General features: G+C 36.8%; 2 protein-coding genes across 4 annotated transcripts in view; both read right to left on the reverse strand.

Annotated features, from left to right (window-relative positions):
- The window catches only part of LOC150110500 (microsomal triglyceride transfer protein large subunit-like), a 208889-nt gene that overhangs the window by 161646 nt on the left and 28893 nt on the right, over positions 1–18350 (reverse strand). The window lies entirely within an intron of this gene.
- On the reverse strand, positions 12627–14011 carry LOC150110501 (transmembrane protein 179). The gene has a single exon (XM_090394179.1). It carries the CDS (start codon positions 13619–13621, stop codon positions 12944–12946), a length of 678 nt encoding a protein of 225 aa, XP_090250305.1. The 5' UTR covers positions 13622–14011; the 3' UTR covers positions 12627–12943.

The following is an 18350-nucleotide window of genomic DNA, read 5'->3' on the forward strand; positions in this document are numbered from 1 at the left end:
AGGTTGCTTTGTCCGAGACAGGAGCCAGTTCAGGCTCTTGGCCTCCATCATCAAAACCAGGACGTCCTCTTAAACGATTCAACAATGACTTCTAAGGCTGGAACAGGCTATGCTAGGCCTAAATCTTTGATGTGCATGATGACGACGACGATGATGATAGTCTAACCAAATGCAAAATAAACTTCCAACATCTTTCTCTAAATCCAGAATAATTTAATAATAAGGTGGTACACCAGTTGGCAACTCATATAGGTAAATATGACCTCCCCAGAGGTGGTGACACTAAGGCAGAAGCAATGGAGAGGTCATATTTACCTCTCCATATAAAACGGGTCTGGGTAGTGGCCCTTCCCTCAATGCATAGTATTATACATGTCCACAAGGACATGTGCTTTGCATGGCGGGAGAAACTGAGACGAGTGATGAGAGCTTGGTCCACCTCTGCTCCGAGTTGCCAACAGTTGCACCACTTTGCTTCAGTCCTGAAGATATTTTCAAGCACAAACTTTGTTTGCTCACACTTGGATAAAGGATTAAACTAAATTTATTAAAGATATATAGCCTTGTCAAAAATCCAACTAGTCAACTGATGACAGTAATAACTATCACCCTATAATGCTCTCTCCTTACAAACTTTTTGAAAGGATTATCCATCTAGGATTTCTCCAAAAATAGAAGCATCTTACTCAATGAACAAGCTGGGTTTAGACCTGGCAGAAGCTGCTGTGATGATGTCCTAGTCCTCACAACTCACACAAAAGCTAGATACCAAAAGGGTTTAAAAGCAGGTACTGCCTTTACAGACCTAACATCAGCCTAAGAAATCAACGGAAGAAAGGATTACTGTATAAAACAGCAAACCACAAAAAACCTACACAAAAATGCAGAACATTCATCTTACAGGATGGACTATAATAAATTAAACATGCCAGGAAATTATATTCTTGGTTTAATCCTTTATCCAAGCGTAAGCAAAGTTTGATTGTGAAGTATCTTTAAAACTGAACTACTTGTATATGTATATATAGTAGTGACTAATGACATTACATTAATTGCCTTAGCATCGCATAATGCAAAGCACACACACTCCTTCATGTGTATATAATGTATAATGCCATGCATTATGGGAGGGCTACTACCCAGACTAATTTCAACCTTTATCGAAGTCTCCTCAGTGGAAATGAGATACCAAGCTTAAATTAATGCTGAAATCATATTTCCCATATGCTCGTACAAGCATTGAAAAGGTGAATCATCTTATTAAAATACTCTGGATAAGAGATAGATGTCGAAAGTTTCAACATCTGGCTCTGATCTAGAGCATTTTAATAATAAGGTGATTTCTGCATTACTTTGACCTCAGTATCTCTTCTGAGTCTTGTTCCACTGTACATGCCCTTTTGTACATGTATAACACATAGCATTATACATGTCCAAAAGGGGCATGTGATTTGCATTATGGGATACTAAGGCAATTGATGTGAAGTCATTAGCCTCTATATGCAAGTAGCCCAGTCATTAAGATACTTCATGCGCAAAGTTTGCTTACAGTTTGATAAAAAATTAAACCAAGATTATAATTTCTTGGCATCTTTAATTTATAGTCTAACCAAGTGGGAAAACTTTCAAAAATACAGGATGGACTGCCAGAAGGCCCCAGCTCTACTGAACCTATGTACAAGTGCCATCTCTTCAACAGCCAGTTAAAAGTTTATCTATGCTGATGACAAGTAATCGCCACGTAAGACAATACCTTCCAAGACCTCGATCTGAGGTCACTGAAAAACTACTTCAAAACCTGGAGTCTACCCTAAATCCAGAAAAACTGTTGTTTCAGCTTTCCACTTAAATAACAAGGGGGGGGGCAACAGAAAACTAAACTTCTGTAACAGGATTCTAATCCATGAAAGCGACCCTTGCTACCTTTGTGTAACACTTATGACAGTCTCATATCCTGAGAGCATTTCAAAAAAACTAATATAAAAAGGTATCTGCCACAAACAATATCATAAAGAACACAGGTGCAACATGGTATTGTAATATTTCAAGCATTACAACAGAAGCTCTGACTGGCCTTCCCAGTGGCAGAGTATTGCTTGCCAGTTTGAAGCTGAAGTTCACACGACTCTTGTGGACATTACATAACAATAAGAATCGTCTCTGGTACCTTAAGGTTTGCTCCTCTTCCATAGTTGCCTGTCCTTTCCCACATCACTCCTCCATGCTTCAAAAAAGAAGAAAGTACTATCAAAGAAATAAATAAAATCAGATGTAACATCAACCTTCACATACATCAAGATATCTCACCGCCTCCAGATCTCTCATATGGCTTGTAAAATTACCAAATGACTATCACCAGGACTGGCAGAGAGCAGAGAAGCCTCTGTATGAACTGCAAACAAGTACCTAATCACAGTTCCAACCATCAAACTTCAAGGATTCAATCTACCTTGTTATTTCTAGAGCTAGCTAATCAGACTTAGAACTGAACAGCAAGGCTGCAACTGCAATGCCAACTCATATCTGTGTTGAATTTCACAGTCACGTTTTTGCTCATGTGGCACAGTGCAGACTATGGACTATATCAGTGATGACTGCCCTGCACACTCCTTCCCTTGAAGCCTCAGGAACTTCCATTTACTCTCAAACAGTGTTATCAATTAGTTAAATGAACTGACAATCTGTATATAGCTCTGCCCATCTTCTTGTATTTTTATCCATATGCTAAATAAAATAAAGACCATACATATGAGAGTTTCAAGAAAAACTAGAGTGAACAGGTAATTGGAGAATCATATTAAAAATTAAAATATTAGGAAAAAAGTTGGCAGAACTAATCTCAAGTAGTGTGGTCATTTTAATAGAATGGGGGAAGAAACATTAATCAAAGAGGTGTCTGATACCAGGCTATTAAGAAAAATTGCAAGAGGAAGACTTCGACCTGGGTGGATTGATACTGTAAAAAGTGCATTAGAAGACTGAAACATAATCTGACAACAATGGGATCCTGACAGATAAGACTAATTTAGAGGAAAATTGTCAATTGGAAATTTGCAATAAAGCAAACTTTTTATGTAGTACTGTCAGTATCCTGTACACTCTTGAGAATACATATCAATAATTTCTGTCACTTGATATTGGAATCCTATTATGAAACATCTTTTTTATGAGAGAGAGTTTAATTAGTTAAGATGTAAATTAAATTTGGAAACCTAAAAATAAACAAGTCTTGTTTGTGGGGAATCAGCCAAATAAATTTGTATAGAAAAGGAAATACTGAACCACCCAACACAAGAAAACTTTCCTAAACCAATTTTACTTTTAAATAAATTCATGAATTGTGTTAGAAATAAAACTGACAATCAAAGATTGGAGCCAAGCTGAAATGAACATTTAGGGGAGCAAACATATGATATCAATTTTAGAACATTAAAAATTAAGATATCAGAAAAGAATTTAACAGTATTAAGATTCATGAAAGTAAAGCTAGTCTAAGTTATAATCACTTATAAGCAAAATGTGCACTGAAACAAAAAAATGTTTGGGAGCAGGGTCTGGATGTTTCTGAATGTCTTTAGGTGGGAGATAAATTTCATCACCTGGTTTGACTGCCACCCCCCCCCCACTTACCGGAGGCCTGAAAAGATAGGAATAATTCACAGGAAACTAATAATGAAATTTTAATTCTGCTGAACTACAATAGTATCCTGTACATCTCTTGAAACATAAGGAAATGGTAATATATGTATAACATATAGCATACAAAAGCCAAGTGCTGCATTGAGTTACTGACTACTGCTCTCATTACAATAATCATTAATTTAACTTCCTGAAATTTAATTCAGAATTGAATACCATAAATCTACCACTTTTACGAGGGTGGTCTGAAAAGTTCTCGGACTAACATGAAAAAAAAAAACAATTTATGATTTCAAAATTATTTTAATTTTTCAACATAATCTCCCTTAAGGCTAATACATTTATTCCAGCAATGCTCTAGGGCCATTATCCCGTCCCTGCAGTGGTTCTCAGTACGATCTGCAAAATGCCCCTCTACAGCTGCAATCACCTCTTGATTCGAAGAAAAATGGTGACCAGCGAGGAAGAGTATTAGTTTTGGGAAGAGATAGAAGTCAGAGAGAGCCAAATCTGGGGAATAGGGTGGATGTTCCACCAATTCATAGTGCAGATCCCTTAATTTTCCCATTGCCAAAATACCTTTGTAGGCAGGTGCATTGTCCTGATGAAAGCTGATTTTTTTTTCCTTCTGCAAAATGGGTCTTTTCTTACGAATTTTTTCGTCTAGTCTGGTTAAAAGAGCGGAATATTCCGAGGTTATTATTTTACCCTTTTCAAGATAATTAATAAAAAAAATGCCTTTAGCATCCCAAAACACCGATGCCACAACCTTTCCTGCTGATTGAACCAACCTTGTCTTCTTTGGTGCTGAACAACTGGCTTCTGTTCACTGTTTTGACTGCTGTTTGGATTCTGGTATACAATGGTGAATCCAGGTCTCATCGATAATAATAAATTGACACGCAAAATCAGTTTTATTCTTGTTAAAACACTCCAAGCATTGTTCAGAGATTTTCATGCAAGTGTGTTTTGGATCTGCTGTGAGCAAGCGAGACACCCATCTTCTGCAAAATATTTTTAATTTGCAATTCTTCATGCAAAATATATCCTACACGTTCTTTCGAAATGCCTATAGTCTCAGCAATTTCACGCACTTTGACTCACCAGTCATCCAATACCACATACATCGTGCACTTGATCAATGATTTCTGGTGTTGTTACACTTTTTGGATGTCCTTCACGTGGATCATCTTCAAGGCTGGTACAGCCACGTTTAAACTCGGCAGCCCATTTCTTAATGGTTGAAAAATGAAGGAGAAGAGTGCCCATAAACTTATGAATTTTGAATGAATTTCTTTTGGCATTAAACCTTCTTTTACAAAGAATTTTATAATTGCACAATCTTCTTCTTCTTCTCTTCCGTCTAAGACGGGTTGAGTCTTCTCGAGCAGGATCTTCCAGTCTTCTCTATTCCTTGCTGTTCGAAAAAGTTCCTTATAATTGCACAATACTCAATTTTATCCATTTCAAGGGATACAGACAATGCTTTTGTTTCAGACAGCTGTATAAAACAAACTACTCAATAGAATGACTTGCAATTTCACGTGGATGTTTATGACGGATGTACCAACTGAGAAAAAAAAATCTTGCTGATAGTGTCGCCATCTATGGTCGAGGCCCTAGAACTTTTCAGACCTGCCTCATATATAACAATCAAATTGAATAAGACAGATACAATATACTAATGAAGAAGTCATGAAGAGATCCTCGTTTTTTTAGAAATCTGTTTAATATTTTTCCAGATGTAACTAATTCCCTAGAAGAATGTAAAAGAGTAGAATTGCTGGTTCTAAATATAGTGAATAAAATATAAAAATGACATGTGGCATTAATGAAACCTGAAATGCAGATGAATAGATATGGTAAAGAAAACAAAGGAATAACCAGGAGTTAGCAAAAGAAAGCTTTATTCAGAGAATTATTCATGGGTAACTGAATGTTTAAATGAGATAATTATATATAAATATAAATGCACGCATGCACACACATTACCAGTCAGGAAGATAGAGCAGGTAGCATCTCTCTCCAACCAATAAACTGAACATTCAAATCATACTGTGGTATGGATATCGATAAAAGTATTTTCATCACACAGCATTCTACCAACATCACACTATACTGTAGTCATAAAATGGATTGCAAAAATCTCACATTTATTCTCTAGAGTAAAGCATTGAGTTTATTTTTCACTTGATTAGACTATAATAAGTTTAGTTTAATCCTTTATCCAAAGGTGAGCAAACAAACTTTGCACCTGAAAGCATCTTCAGGACAGAGCTAAGGTGGTGCAACACCAAGGAAACTCATTGCAAAAGTGGAGAAAGCTATCATCACTCCTATCTCAGTATCTCCCATAATGCAAAGCACATCTCCTTGCAGATATGTGTAATGCTATGCGAGTTGCCGTGGAATACTATTCCACGAGTTGCCTTGGTGTTACACCACCTTAGCTCAGTCCTGAAGATACTTTCAGGCGCAAACTTTGTTTGCTCACACTTGGATAAAGGATTAAACTAAACTTATTCTAGAGAAAGGTACCTAGATTCTCTAATTCTTAGTCTCCTTACAATACTGCATGTACTATTTATCACCAACCCAGTTAGCCAAGTGGAACTACTTTCAGGTCAATAGGGTTTAAATAGGCATGGACGTTTCTGAATATCTTTAGGTGGGAGATAAATTTCATCACCTGGTTTGACTGCCACCCCCACTTACTGGAGAGGCCTGAAATGGCTTGAAAAAGGTTCTGTTTGATCTCTAGAACAGGGTTTCCAGATTATGCAAAAAAACAAAAATAAATAAAAATTAAAACCTTAGCCCCCCAATGGTATTCATGGATTGGAGTTAAAATGTTATTAACTTTTTTTTTTGAAGGGTGGAGGGAACTGACTCTTGCTGAGCAAACCCATGAATAACTTTTTTTTTTTTTTTTTTTAAATTCTAGTACTAAGTCACTGCTTCTGATGACTTCACTTTTCCCTTTATCCCCACACGAGAAACCTAAAACACTAAAGCCAGGACGGACTACAAGATGATCGAAACCGGTTCTTGCCTAACCAACCACCTATTCCTGAGAAGTTCGAGCATCCTTCATGCTTATATTCCTAAAGACTACCAGTTTCTTTAAACCAACTTTCCACTATTCATCATCATCAAATTCCTGATATTTAACTTCAAGGGAGTGTACAGGACATGATATTACTACATGAAAAATGTACATCATTACTAACTTCCTATCTACAATTTTCCTCCAAATCAGTCTGTTATATGTCAAGACTCCAATATTATCAGATCTTATATTTCTGCTTTCTAAGGTACTTTTTACTGTATCAATCCACCTATATCTTGGTCTTTTTCCTGCTCTGAGACTAGCTCTGCTAACAGATTCCTGGATGCTGACAAATGAAGATATTATAAAGTTCTTTCATAATATCCTCATTTGTAATATGATAGTGCCATCGATGCCATCTGTTCATGCCTCTAATCTTTCTCAGAACTCTCATATTTGAGGTATCTAATCTTTGGTCAAGTCTTTTACTTCTAACCCAGCTCTCAGATCCATAAGTTAAAATGGATTTAAACACTGTCTTGTATGCAGCTAATTTAGTGTTTTGGCAAATTTCTGTCTAATTCAATATAAATTTGTTCAGTTGACTGCCTACCATACCAGCTTTGTTGATTCTGTTGTCTATTTCCATATTTATCTTACCATCTTCACTAAAAATCATGCCTAAGTAGCTGAAATGTTTTACTTGTTCTGTAAGTTCTCCATTCAAAATGCAATTGATATTTTCAATGTTTCTGCCTATTGTCTTTGTCTTTTTAATGCTGACTTTTATAACATATCTATTACAACAGTTATTCAATTTAGTCAGGGAAGAATCTTGCAGATTTATTTAGAAGTATAACATCATCTGAATAAAGCAAGGAACTGAGATGAACATCTCCAATTTTGACATTAGGCTTAATACCACTTTCCTTCATAATGTGATCCATATAGATATAGATAATGAACAAGAGAGGGAGATAATGTACATCCTTGTCTGACACATTTAACATTAAACCATCTTCCTGTACTTCCTTCAATTCTAACTGATGACTTCAACTCAAATAAAGACCAAGTAGTGCTGGTATAATGCCCCATTGACACCATATAATTGTAGCATATTGAATAGCTTCTCTCTTGGCATCTTGTTGTCATATGCTTTTTCCAGATCGACAAAACTTAAATACAGATCTTTGTAATTCATGTGTAGTGGCTTAAGTACTGTGAGGACATCATGTTGGAGGCTTAATGGATTTTTTTACAACACTCAAAAAGAATTAAAATAAAATAGAATTTAATACTTCCTATATTTCGTCCTAGTCACCAGGACATCTACAGGGATTACAAAAACAATTAATGTAACATACACACAAATAACAAACAATAGTAAGCCCAACCACGTGGGTGACACTAAAGTCCTATCTAGGTGGAGCGCCCTCTAAGGGCAGTAGTAGGTGGCCTGGAATGTAAGGTGGGACCTCTAGTGATGAGTGTTTCCCAAATCTTTGGAAGCTTAATGCAACCGTATTTATTAAGATTTGGTTGGTTTCTGAGAGCTGCTGCCGCTGCTTCTAAGAAAAGTCTCTCTTTCTTGAATTTGCTGTGGTGGAGCATGGTGGTTTTCTTCCATGATACTCTGTGGGTGGTGTCCAAACATTATCCTCCGCGATCGCACTACCTACATCCCGCTAGAACACGACCCCACAAAAAACACAAGTTAAGAAATTAAAAATCTTACTTAAAAAAGTATCTTCCTGGCCCCCTGACGTCACGAAAAAACTTAAACCTTTCAGCTCCCATCCCCCCCGAATATACAGTTTACCAAAAATCCACAAACCCAATTCCCCACTCAGGCCTATAGTAGATGCCACCAATGCACCTTGCTACAGACTGTCTAAACAGCTAGCCAACTCTCTGACCCCCCTCACTGGAAGGTCCACTTCCTATATAAAAAACTCGACCCACTTTAAAGCCCTCACAGAAAATTTAACCTTGAATAAGGCAGACATATTGGTAAGCTTTGATATCTCCTCTTTGTTTACCATTAACATTTGTTTACCAATATTCCCTTAACTGACATCTTATCTCTCTTAGAAAACGTTTTTCCCTCTGACATCTTAGATCTCTTTTCCTTTGCATTAACTCTGGGTATTTCTCTTGGAAGAACAAAATCTACAAGCAGATAGAGGGAAGCGTCATGGGGTTCCCCCCTCTCACCCCCCCCTTGCCAATTTCTATATAGAAGATTTCGAAAAACGAGCCATAGACTCAGCCCCACTCAAACCTTCTATCTGGCTAAGATATGTAGATGATGTGTTCACTATTTGGCCTCACGGCCCAAACACAGACTCCTTCCTCAGTCATCTCAATAGCCTACATCCAAGAATCCAGTTTACTATCGAAAAGGAAAAGAACAATTGTTTACCCTTCTAGACACCTTAGTCACACGCCTGCCTAATGATACACTTGCCTTCACTGTATACAGAAAACCCACACACACACAGGCAAATACATTCACAAACTCTCCCACCACCACACCTCTCAACAATATGGCATTATTAAAACTCTTACCAAGAGAGCCCACAATCTCTGTTCCAGTGGAACTGTCCTCACTACTGAGCTTAACCACATACACAGCACTTTCCTCTCCAATGGCTATAGCGATCACAGTATCAAAAAATAATCAACTCCCCCCCCATTCCCCATCCTTCTCGTCAACAAGATTTTAAAAATGCCATCATCATACCCTACATCGATGGCACATCCGAAAAAATAGCCAAGATACTAAAAAAGTACAATCTACACGCAGCATATAAGCCCCACCGCAAACTTCCTACCCTTATCCATTCTACGAAAGATCAGCTCCCTCCCCTCTCTCTGCCTGGAGTTTACAAAGTACCCTGTTCTAGTAAGCTGGCATACTTTGGACAGACAAGCAGATCAGCATTTATCTACCTAGAGGAATACAAGTCTTACATCTGCAAACACAACTATGGCCATTCAGGCTTGGCTGACCATGTTTTGGACACCAAACACAGAGTATCATGGAAGAAAACCACCATGCTCCACCACAGCAAATTCAAGAAAGAGAGACTTTTCTTAGAAGCAGCGGCAGCAGCTCTCAGAAACCAACCAAATCTTAATAAATACGGTTACATTAAGCTTCCGAAGATTTTGGAAACACTCATCACCAGAGGTCCCACCTTACATTCCAAGCCACCTACTACTGCCCTTAGAGGGTGCTCCACCTAGATAGGACTTTAGTGTCACCCACGTGGTTGTGCTTAGTATTGTTTGTTATTTGTGTGTATGTTACATTAATTGTTTTTGTAATCCCCGTAGATGTCCTAGTGACTAGGACGAAATATAGGAAGTATTAAATTCTATTTTAATTCTTTTTGAGTGTTGTAAAAAATCCATTAAGCCTCCAACATGAAGATCTTTGTAATATTACCACGATTTCTTTCTCAATTACCTGCTGTAAAGTGAAAATCGGATCCTGACAGCCTCTGTTTGGCCTGAATCCAGCTTGTTCTTCACCAAGCTTCTCTTCTACAATCCTTCTCAACTGTTTCTCATGTATACTTGCATATATCTTACCAAGAACACTCAGTAATGAAATGCCTCTGTAATTCTCACATTCAGTTTTATTTCCCTTTTTATATACGGGTACTATGAGGATGCTACTCCTATCGTCTGGAATTAGTCCCTCTGAACTATGCAGTGCAATCACTGTACGACTTTTATACCTCCATACTTTTCTGGTTGAATATCATCTACTCGGGTGCCTTTCCATATTTCAGGCTTTTGATGGCTTTTTTCTACTTTCAAGTATGGATATGTATTCCTGAATGCATGACTGGTCAGTGTTTGTTTTTTTTTACCACTGTGCTGTCATTACTGCTTGCTTCACTTAGCAGTTTTTTAAAGTAATTACTCCATATTCAATGATATATTTTTCTCCAGTTTTCATGTCACCTTTATCATCTCTAATTCCTTTAACACCACTATTTCCTCCATTTCTGAGCTTCTTCAACACCTCCAGAATATCTTGCCACTTCTTGGTATTTATTTTCTATATTTTTACCAAAGTCTTCCCATGACTTTTATTTAGCTAGTTTTACAAGGTGTTTAGCTTTCTTACATTTATCTCTGTATTCTCTAAGAGCACAAGCTGACTTATTTGCCAAGAACTTTTGATATGCTTTCTTCTTTTCCTTCACTGCCTCGTAACTTCCTGTATCCACCATGGAGTTCAGATTTTTCTATCCTTGCACACAACCTCACCACATGCCTCTCTAGCTGAATCAATCAGTGTTTTCTTCAGGGCTTGCCACTGAATCTCCAAGGTTTGGTTCCTGGTCTCAAACTCTTTCATTTTTTCTTCAATAATCTTTGTGTATTTTAGTCTACAGTTCACATCTGAGAGCTGCTCAATTTTTATTCACTTTAAAACTTTCTTACATGTTCTTCTTTTGAATATGAAATTCAATTTTATCCTGCTCAAGACTAAATAGTGATCACTTCCAATTTCAAATCCTCTGTACACTCTGGTGTCCAGCACCAGGGAGAAAACATCACTATCAACAATAACATAGTCAATGAGACTTTTCTTATTCCTTGCCTCTTCTCTCCATGTGAATTTGTGCACATTTTTATGTTGGAATATTGTGTTAGTAATAACCAGTCCATGTCCTGAGCAGAAATTCAACAGCTATTTGCCATTATTATTTGCTTTGCTCTTTTCTCCAAATTTTCCCAAAATATTTTTGTATGTCTGAGAATCATTTCTTACTCTGCTATTTAGATCCCCAACAAGGACCAACTTTTCATTTTTCATTGTGTCGGTTGCTTTTTCTAAAGCCTCAAAAAATTCCTCCACTTCTACCTTAGTAGAACCTTCTGTGGGACCATAGGCACAAATAAGTCTCATTGTCCAGTTCCCCATTCTCATATTTGCCCAATCACTCTACTTGAGACTGACTGCCTACCATTCAAGAAGATTAGCCTCATATTTAGTGTTGAATACTATGGCTATTCTTTTTCCTTGATTGTCATTGCCTGAATATAACATATTGCCTTTATTGCTCAGAAAGATCTCGCCACTTTTTGTCTTTTTTGTTTCAGTCACCCCTATTATGTTATATAAAACTTTCCACTATTTTAATTCATTAAATTATAAATCTGTTACAATTCTTAATACTAGATAAGAAATTATATTCTTTATTTTAATCCTTTACTCAAGCATGAGTAATGGATTAAAAATTTGTAAAAAGTTTGTCATTAAAAAACTTTTTACAAATTTTTTATATCAATTCCATACACAAGTAAAACCTATAGCACATAATCAGTGTCATGTGGGGACCACAGGTGAGAGGTGGGAAAATATGAAATTATTTTATAACTGAACTGTTATTAACTAACCTTGACACATTTACCAGGTAAATTTACTTAAAGATTTGCCGAAACTGCTATAGACACAAGTCACTGTGCAATAAGAATTTTATCTACCGTGAAATATAGACTGAAACTTTCCATTAAATTGTCACAGTCTTGACACTGATTAGTATATGGATGTGTATGGGCACAAAACTCTGAGTAAGTAATAGTTACATGAGATAATAATAAATATAATTTTCTTTAGGTAACCATCTTTTAGAAAGGGAGATGGCCTGGTCATCTCCCTTTTCTTCCCTAATGGGAGTTGACAATGCTATTTAACCCTAACTGGGGGCAGCCAATTCCACTTTTAGCCAGTTGGAGACAAATGACTCAATTATTCTAATAGCCAATATTCTTAATTAAGGTGTGAAGTATTATCTTTAATACTTCACGCCTTTAATTATAAAAGTATATTATCATAATCAGTTAGTTGTAACTTAAGTAAAAATGCTTGTACAAGAGATTCACACAAATTTTCTAATATTATATATATATTTTTTTTTTATTAGTCCATCTTGGACAAATTGTGGAAAAGGTTATAAATACATTCTAGAAGGAAATTTAGTAATTTGAACATTAACTGGACATACACAAAAACTTTAAACCATAACAAAAAACACCAACTTTATTTTATGCATTTCCTTCATTTTCTGAAATACTTTGTTTTTTCATTACACTGGTAAATTTTCATGCTTTATAACTACTGACAAAAAGCAACATTTTAAATTGACAATATTTAATGGTTCTAAAATACCTAACTGCCTATTCCTATACAATATAAAATTAAGTATGAAAATACCAGGGCAAATCTATATTTTACAATCTTGGTGCACTGGGTTCAGTGTACATTGGCCCAACATAATCCGTTACAATACGTCGCCTTTCACGAGCCATGCTGACCATGATTATCTCTCTTTCATGATACTGACACACTTTAAATATTGAGAGAACCGAAAGTAAAATCCAAATTACCCAAGAACTCCATGCACCAAACTGAACTGTTCCCATTTGTATATAGAAATCTGATGTGACGATTTTTTCCGTTTTATCAAATTCCATCACAGACGCTTCATCACACGAAGGAAATCTCTGCATCATACTATCGCACCAAGTTTTAAATCCACCAGTTACAATAACCGAAGAGGCAAAAACAGCACCAGCTAAAATCACATTCAGTACTGAATCCAAAAAGGCCGACAAAAAGGTACTGTCTGTGTCTTTACGAAGAAAGGTGAACATCCTGATCAGTTGAACAAATGACACCACTGTCATTAAAGCGCCAACACAAAGTGTAAACACACAATAACACGGTGAAGCCCATGAAGCGATAAAATTGCCATCTTCAACTTTAAAAGTTCCAGTAGTATACAACAAACAGTTGCCTTTGAAGTTTTCAATGTGCATACTTAACGGAATCACTACACACAGAGACAAAACAAGTGCTACGACATAACCAGTCGCTTGAAAAAGCACTAGTATGTTGTGAATTGCCATTATGCCGTAAACACCACGTTAAAATGTCAGTAATTATCTGAGAGAGCTAGAAACACTATAATCCAATACAACAAATATTACATACCACAGAAATCACGAGAAAGCATTATATATTTGCTTATAATAAATAGGTGCTCCCGAAACACTGCACACAGTATAAAGGTCAAACTACTTGAGACGTCTGATCTCCAGATCACTTAAGTTCAAAGTTTTTCATCATCTTCACGAACAGTGAATACATGTTAGACAATTATACGAATTGTTTTTTTTTAATGTTCTTATTTTTTTAAAAATAAAATGTATTTTCGTTTCGTCATTAAATACTTAATCAAAAAAACAAACCTCATAGCAAACTTAAACCAAAACCAACACGTTACTATTTCATTTTAAGTCTTACGCATGTGCAAAATTAGTGACATCTAGTGGTCAAGAAAATTACGTGAATAAATACGTACGTACAAAATAAAAGAGCGAAAAGAGTGTTTAGTTAACACACAAAAGCAGGGTATTTGTAATTTATGGGTTACTCAAGAGGATGTTTTGCTGACTGGAAAATGCACGAACATTACAGACTTCTCCGAGTGTGTGCATGTGCGCGTTTTTTTTTTTTTTCTTTTGGTGGGGTGGAAGAGAGGACGGTCGTATTGATTCAGTAATATTTCAAAAACATTCCATTTATCATCATTTTCTGTTTTGTATCATGTGTTTTTACTTAATATCTGATAATTATTATAAAGTAATTAAATATGGATATGTATTTTATTTATCTGATGATATATTTTTTAACTTTGTGTGTGTGTGTGTGTGTGTGTGTGCGTGTTAAGGCTATACAGTCGTTAAATTCAGCAGGGGCTCGGCCCAGGAACTTTTTTATGCACCGGGCCCGGACTTTGAATTTTTCTGTTTTGTGACTTTTCTCCTTTTATGGTAATTAAGCCTAACGCGAAACAGACAGCAATGGCAGGTTATTAAGACGTGCATATGACTGGTGCGATATAACAAAAGATACCGCGACGGAAAGATAAAAGCAAGCCGACAATTTAGTTGAAATGCTAACGTTCTTCAACCGAATTTCAATAATGTTCAACTGCCATAACAACATTCACTATTTTTTTTTCTTAGTGTTAACACGTTTACAAATTTTAACATGTTCGGTTGAATTTTATTGCTGTCTTTATACCCTATCTAGCTTTTGGAGACTGAATGGACAGTTCAATCTCCGCCGGTAGCCAATCAGAGATAGCTAACCCATGTCTATCACTAATTATAGCAGCCACCGATGAAGACGCTAGCAAACAAGTGCTGCCATCTCTTGATACCTAACTCTAACAAGATATGTTACTGTGTGAAATAATGCGAGAATTACGGCCGATTTTCTTGAGTTTATGGGACGAAAAATTCGAGTTTCCGGGAGGGAAAACCCGCTTGCCTGTGCCAGAGATCGACTAACTCGGAAAGAAGAAAGGCTTAGAAAAAGTTCCTCCAGTCGGCGACTAGACTTGAACTTAAGTCTAACTTCGAGCGACCAAGCGCCACTTCCACTGAGATATTCGAGTAAATACGGTATTTCAACTATGGATAAGAACATTGGTACCTTCTTTAAATGGAAAAATAGTGATAATACAAAACGAGTTTGTATTATCACTATTTTTGTGTTAGTGTGTGTTTGTATTATCACTTGGATGACAGTGATAATACAAAACGAGTTTGTAATGACAGTTTGTAATGTGTAGTTTCTGAAGAGAAAGAGGACTGTAAAGAATCCACAAAAATACAGAATTCTCATCAGTTGCAATGCGATAATATTAATACGCTGAACGAAAGGAAAGATTTGCCGACTTGCTGGACACTCGACCAGCGGATCGCATTCAAAGGTAAATACAATTGGTTATTTTGTAGGAACATTTTTCTGTTTTGTGATTTTTCTCCCTTTATGGTAATTATGCCTACATTATTGTGTTATTATTCAAGAGTTGTTTACAGTTTTGAATGTGTATATAAAGTCAATATCAACAGTCGCCTGATTACGAACGAGTGATGAAAGGGACGGGGAGGTTTGGAGCTTCCCCGGATAGCATCCAAAGATAAATACAATTGGTTATTTTGTATAGGGCCCCGGAACTTATTCGTTTATAATTTAACCACTGAGGCTATAGATATAGATATATATTTTATTTATGGCTGATGATAATTTTTATTTTATGTGTGTGTGTGTTAAGGCTATAGATCTCTTGGAGCAGAGATCTGAGGAAATGGCATACCATTTCCTCTGGCTACCATTGTTGAGCCTCTAACAAATGTAATTGTAAACAACACCAGTTCGTAATTCTTTTCTACCTTTTTTTTGTTTTCAGAATTACAGCATACATGAATAAAAATTACTTGCAATACGCAATTCAAGTTAGGTCATCCTGAAATTGTGACCCCCCCCCTAGATTCCCTATTCCCTTTCTGTAATACAGACAGAGAATCTCTTCCCATGTCACAATTTTATCAAAAAATAAAAGGAACAGAAGGAATTTTATGCGCAAGAGACTTTGTCTTTGAATTACCAGTAATGACAAATAATCGTATTCATCAGAATATTTTTAAATCTTGTATCTTCGTTTTAAGAAGAACAGTTGTCATCATCCATCCAATAATTCCCTTTGTCAGTATGGGTTATTATTATTATTTTTTTTATTGTAAACATAACAATATTATGTACAGGATTAACCAGTGTTTGGTTCTCTGCAGTCAGGCAGAGAGGTTATATACATTGCTCATACTTTTGTTGAGGTATGTTACATCGAAATATCAGTTATAAGGTGAATTACATTTTTTTTTAAAGTTATTTTGACATGATACTGTATAAGAACATAAGATCTGACATGCATGTGGAAGAACATAACTGTTACTATAGGACAATATTATCTATTTACATGGGAGTAACAGCTGATTAGTATTCGCATTGTTAACACAAAGTGCCTTCTTCCCCCTTTCTTTGGGGAGAATGATGTCACTTCTATGCTGGAAAGTGGACTATGATGCAGTCGCCCTGCTCAGCCAGGAGTTGATTCCGTGGATTCCAGGTTTGGTGGAAAAGATCTAAGGTGTTGTTTTGCCTATGGTGGTGATGCTGGTGTAAGATCCGACTTCTCGCCTTTTGTTTGAAGGCTGCAAGGAGTTGGTCAGCTGCCTCTCTCTGTGAAGTTGCTGTGCTGTCTGGCATGGGTTAGCTCTGTGTAAAGATATCTGGACAGGAGAGGAAATGGGAGCAAAGGACCATTAGGGGGATCTCCTCCAATATTTTTAATAATCATTATTGTTTCACCCCCCAAGGATAAAAAATATATAAAAAAATCTTCAAAACTAATAATAGAAGGATTTTATGTTGAACTGTGTTAGAATGGGACTTATTTGAATGAGAGAAGAGTTGTACAAACTATAAGGATGGAGTACACAGTGTACAACACAGAAACAAACTTTACAAACGGTCTGATAAAGATTGTAATAAGATATTTGTGAATATGAACGCAATAGGAGATTTAAGAACTCAGGGCACAGGAAAACTCCCTGCACTCCCATTTGTACAGTCTTAGTATCAGTTACATACTACTGTTTTCCAAGGCTCAGATTAAACAATCTGATTGTAGCGCAAATAAAATTATCGGTTATATAGTAATTGACAGAGAGAGAGAGAGAGCGTGATCGAATTATTTATTTATTTTTATTTTATTTTATTTTTTTTTTCACATACAGACGTAAATAAACTAGACTATTTTAAAGACGTTTTCAGGGATTTCCTGAAAACTGAAAGAATTCCTCGAGCAAAAGAGAAATCCTATTTATCGGAATGCTAAGACAGCTAATAGATTTCATACCAGGATTGGTTGTGTTGAATTGCAGCCGAAGCAACTGAGCCTCTGAGGCCGGTACACTGTGTGTTAAGAGCGTGTATTCATTTGGCTGGCTTGTCTGTTTTGTGGTATGCAAAATCCAAGTTTCCTGGTGGGGGTAATCCTCAGCTCCATATGAGGCCACTAACTCACCTTCAACTGAAAAGTTTTTTGCGTCCTAAGCAGGACTTGAACCAAAGGAAAAAGGTCTTCCAACTAAAGGACATCACCATAATAATTTCGTGCAGATATGAATCTAATAAACAGGTCCGACATCAAGGGTTCATCCCAGGAAAAACAGAACCATACCATCACACCACCACCACCTCCGAATTCTGGTAAGAGACGTTCACCAGGCATCCACCACACCTACATCCATCCATCTTCTCGGTAGACGGTGTAGCGTGATTCTTTGCTCCATAATCCTTTCCAAGCTTCCGCGTCCCACGGCACATGATGCTGCATGGGTAATTGGTTCGGGTAATGTGAGGCTTGCATATTGGGGTCAATCATGGAACCACATGTTGTAAGCTCTGGATGTCTGTGCAGATTCGTGTTCCAGTCGATTCCAGGAACTCCGCATTCAACGTGTCGGCCTGCGAATGGCGGTTTTTACATATTATCCTTCGTAGCATCCTGATTGTTGAACTGAAATGGCCCAATTTGTTAGCAATTTACCAAACAGATAAGCCTGCAACATGGCCTCCTATCACAACGTCTATTTCAAACTCTGTGAGTTCCTTTCTCACAGCCACATCACCAGGACACGGTTGCACTGACTTCATAGCATCATATTCCTCCAATTTATACCGGCTACAAACACGTACTCGTTTCATGGCACGATGCACCTT

Source organism: Typopeltis vanoorti, chromosome 1 (genome assembly GCF_054136105.1).
Source record: "Typopeltis vanoorti isolate ZY-2024b chromosome 1, IOZ_Tvanoo_1.0, whole genome shotgun sequence".
NCBI classification, from domain to species: Eukaryota; Metazoa; Arthropoda; class Arachnida; order Uropygi; family Thelyphonidae; genus Typopeltis; species Typopeltis vanoorti.

Coding starts and splice junctions, on each gene's coding strand:
- LOC150110501 (XM_090394179.1), bottom strand. CDS start 13,621: ATGGCAATTCACAACATACTAGTGCTTTTTCAAGCGACTGGTTATGTC.